The sequence below is a fragment of the Bos taurus genome, chromosome 5 (genome assembly GCF_002263795.3).
Source record: "Bos taurus isolate L1 Dominette 01449 registration number 42190680 breed Hereford chromosome 5, ARS-UCD2.0, whole genome shotgun sequence".
Lineage (NCBI taxonomy): Eukaryota > Metazoa > Chordata > Mammalia > Artiodactyla > Bovidae > Bos > Bos taurus.
This window is the reverse complement of record NC_037332.1, coordinates 31,313,279-31,317,651: the sequence shown is the minus strand read 5'-3', so window position 1 is coordinate 31,317,651 and position 4,373 is coordinate 31,313,279. Positions and strand designations below refer to the sequence as shown.

The 4,373-nt window shown below is 41.2% G+C and overlaps 1 protein-coding gene across 1 annotated transcript; it reads left to right on the top strand.

Moving 5' to 3' along the window:
• Positions 1-2,969: 2,969 nt before the first annotated feature.
• On the top strand, positions 2,970-3,905 carry OR8S8 (olfactory receptor family 8 subfamily S member 8). The gene has a single exon (NM_001389979.1). It carries the CDS (start codon positions 2,970-2,972, stop codon positions 3,903-3,905), a length of 936 nt encoding a protein of 311 aa, NP_001376908.1.
• Positions 3,906-4,373: the final 468 nt, after the last annotated feature.

The following is a 4,373-nucleotide window of genomic DNA, read 5'->3' as shown; positions in this document are numbered from 1 at the left end:
GCCCATTCCTCATCTCTCAGGTAGAGGTGGAAATACTCCTTAGCAGGCCATCTCCCCTGGATGGGACTCTGATACCTGCTTCTCCAAATGGGGCATTTGTACAGCTGCCTTGGGCACCTTCTCTGAAAGGTCTTTCTTCCCTCTTTGCTTAACACAAAGGACAGTAACACTTTAAAGCCTGGGCATCAATCTTCTCCTGTTTCAGGATCCCAAAAGATTGCAGAAAGCTGAAGCCTGGAATGAAATGAGGGTATCAGTGATATATATTACAATGTTTGAGGTACCTATTTATCTGCTTTCTCAGTACTCCAGTTAGGAGAACCGTAGTAGATTTTTTTCCATGATTGAAATCACCCTCATCTCTAGTCACTTCAGAGATACTGTGAACAGTGCAAGGATGCATTGGAGAGAAGAGTCCTGACAAGCAATTCAAATGGACGAAGTTTGCTTTTCGTCCTTCCTGCTTCCAGGGCTGATATCCTTCTCGAAGTTCAGGTTCCTCCCTCTTGCACCTAGGGTGACTGTTACCCCTCAACATGCTGGATCCCTCAAGTTACCTTGTCCAGTCTGACCTTCCACACACACACCCTTCATTCACTTCTTCATTCCAGAAACTTCTCTTAGCAGCCAGTTCAAGCAGGGCTCTTCACCAGACACCTAAAAAGTCTCTCATTTTATTGAAACCTGCTGTCAAATAACTGATCCAGGCAAGCTCAGGTAACTAAGATAATATCTCCATCAGAGTTGTTCCTCTTAACTTTGGACTTAATCCAAAATTCGTGAAATTCATTTGGATTTTCTCTATTAAACAGCTGAATTAGGGAAGATGTTTATTTTAGTGAACCTTCTGAGAACTATAAAATCAGAGACATATCCAATATCCTACTTCATCTCTTTGTAAGAGATATAGATCATATGGCCAGATGTGTCATGGATAGGAAGTGTCTGTGTTGGCAAAATGGTGACACAGGTGCTTATCTAAGACACTTCTAAAATCCACTTTTTACATCTCCTACCCGTCCACAATTAACCTCTCAGGTTCTCCCTTTAGTCTTTTTCTGCTCTCACTCAAAATAGTATAAATATTATATATTTAAATATTATATATTTAAATATTATTATATTTATTATATTATATAATTAAATAATATTATATATAATGTGTTTATATATTATTATAAATATTATATATATTAAAAATATAAATCTGGCATCAATCTTTTATACTTCAGGATTCAATGAAGTCAATATCATCCTGTTCTAAAAATGACTGCAAATTTGGTTTATTTTATGCTTAATTATAGAATTTAAATGAAAAGAGTTGTTCTTAATCATTAAAGAATTTTCAGATATCAATTTGAGATGCTATTTAGAGATGGCAAGGGAGTAGGATATTCCTTTCTAAGTGATAACTTGAAAATCATGTAAGAGAAGTAGCTGCCACCTTTATTTACACAAAATGTGGGTGTCAGGCAGGACAGAAAGTTATTCTCTGAAAATGCTACTGTGTTCTTAAGAAGAAAGCTTGAAGCCCCTGTGAACACTGTGGACACTGGCCAGGTCCCCTTTTGTGAATGAAAGTGGAAGAATGGAAGCAATTTTCAAGTTAGCCATTCAATAAATATTTTGAAATATCTAAATCATTGGAAAGACTTGCTTTCACTCATTTATTTTGCCTGTAGAAATTCAAGATACTACTTTCAACAGTATTTACATTTCATCCATGCAGGATCCTCAAAAGACATTTCTCCAGCTGATTATGCTTCACCATCACTGGGTCTAAGCTAACATCCCAAAGACATTCAAAGGTGAACACTGCCCTCTATTCTGGCACACAGGTAATCTAGACTTGAGTCTAAGATGGACTTCAGCTTGGGTTTATGGGGTTGTTAATGAAATAAAAATTCAAACTTCTCTTGACATAAATTAGCATCTGGTAATGGATTTCTGGCAAGCTGAAAGGTTCAGAAACAGGGTTCTCTGAATCAGAAAGATTATGTTCTTGGGAAGACAGAAGACTACTATGGGATCAGACTGTGGATTGACAGACAAAAACAGAATACCTGTAAATTAGCCTCAAAAGGCCCAAGTGAGGCAGGAATCTTCACCTAAGACAGTGACTTACCATGTAGTGCCAGAAATTAGGCTTCAAAATGGTTCTTAGTATCATCATTAACATAAACTACTAACCACCTGGTCCTCTTGGACACAGCTGATACTTTGAATAATAGGATGTAATAAAAGTTTAAAAGAAAATTATGAGACTCTTTCCACTTTGACCCTCCTGGGAAAACAGAACATGAATTCAGAACATGAATATCCACAACATGAATGCAAAAGCTTCTTGCAGCAATGGCAAAATCGCTTGTGGATTATAAAAAAATGAGAGAGCATCAAAGGGTGTTGCAATGACATGAGACAGCACACCTGTGTAGATAACAGCATCCTTGAAATTCAAAAACAGTAGCCCCTATGCAACATAGACTGCATGGCAACGCTGAAATATTGCTGCCAGGCATTACTGTAACTGAAGCCACTGGACTAAAAGGATGAGACTGCTCAGAGACATCATCAATCTTAGTAAGGTTTTAAAGAAAATATATATATATGATTAAGAAACTGAAAAGAGAAGAAAAGGTTTAGAAAATCACTGCAGATAAGTGCTAGAATTTTTAGGATTTCTAAACTGTAAAATGGATGGAGCAGAATCTAAATACAATGAATGTGTAGGTAATCCAGAGATATTCATTTTTATAGGAATCTCTGAGTTATGTGAAGACTGAGACCCAAGAGAAGTGATAACAAAAGAGGATGAAAACACTTATTGGGATACAGATAGGGCAGCTTTGAGATGTCTGAGCACAGAGTCTAGGCAGAGTAGAGAGGAACGTGTAAGAAGAGGAGTGAAACTCTGAAAAAGACAGGACATCTCAGCTCTCTATTTTATTTCAAGGAAACAGCCTCCACAAATGGCCTTGAGGAACCACAGCACCATCACCGAGTTTATCCTCACTGGGCTGTCAGACGACCCCCACATCCAGGCTCTGCTCTTTGTGCTCTTCCTGGTGATTTACCTCCTGACCGTGATGGGGAACCTGACGATGCTGCTGGTGATCAGGGCTGACTCCCACCTCCACACGCCCATGTACTTCTTCTTGAGTAATCTATCATTCCTAGACCTCTGCTTCTCTTCTGTCACTGTGCCCAAGCTCCTGAAGGACCTGCTGTCTGAGAAGAAAACGATCTCTGTCGAGGGCTGCCTGACTCAGGTCTTCTTTGTGTTTATAACTGCAGGGACTGAAGCTTTTCTTCTCTCAATGATGGCCTATGACCGCTATGCTGCCATCTGCCACCCACTGCTCTATGGCCAACTGATGAGCACCCAGCTCTGTGTAAAGCTTATACTGGCCTCATGGGGCCTGGCCTCTCTCAATTCAGTCATCATTGTGCTTTTGGCTGTTAACCTGGACTTCTGTGAGGCACAAACCATCCACCACTATACCTGTGAGCTGCCCTCCCTCTTCCCTCTGTCTTGCTCTGATGTCTCTGTCAATATCGACATCCTGATCTGCTCCATCTTACTACATGGTCTTGGAACCTTCCTCCCAGTCGTCTTCTCCTATGCTCGCATTGTCTCCACCATCCTGAGCATCAGCTCCACCACAGGCAGAAGCAAGGCCTTCTCCACCTGCTCCTCCCACCTCATCGCAGTGATCCTGTTCTTTGGGTCCGGTTTGATTCGTTATCTCATGCCCAGTTCCGGTTCCTCCCTAGATTTGCTCTCATCCTTGCAGTACAGTGCAGTCACACCCATGCTGAACCCCCTCATCTACAGCCTAAAGAACATGGAGGTGAAGGCAGCTGTGAAAAGGACATTGGGGAAATACCTACAATATTTTAAGTAGTGAACAGGAACATAGAATAAAAGGAAATGAGTTTGTGTTGCCAAGTGCTTGAACTTAAGGTAGAATTTAGACCACTAACTGTAAGGGAGGACTTCCCTGGTGGCTCAGATGGTAAAGCATCTGCCTGCAATGTGGGAGACCGGGGTTCGATCCCTGGGTCGGGAAGATCCCCTGGAGAAGGAAATGGCAACCCACCCCAGTACTCTTGCCTGGAAAATTCCATGGACAGAGGAGCCTTGTAGGCTACAGTCCATGGGGTCGCAAAGAGTCAGACACGACTGAGCAACTTCACTCACTCAACTGTAAGGGAGCCCTATACCACCCTCTTCTCTCCCTGGCTATACTGAGAATGAAAAATACAAGAAATTTTATCTCGTTTTTATCTGTTTTTCTTTCTACCCTCTGGTCTGTTTTTCCTTCTACCCTCTCACACAACCACCATCACTTTCTTTCTAGAATTCAGTTAGA

What these genes read in the sequence shown, in the direction of transcription:
- OR8S8 (NM_001389979.1), top strand. Translation starts at nt 2,970, where the DNA reads ATGGCCTTGAGGAACCACAGCACCATCACCGAGTTTATCCTCACTGGG.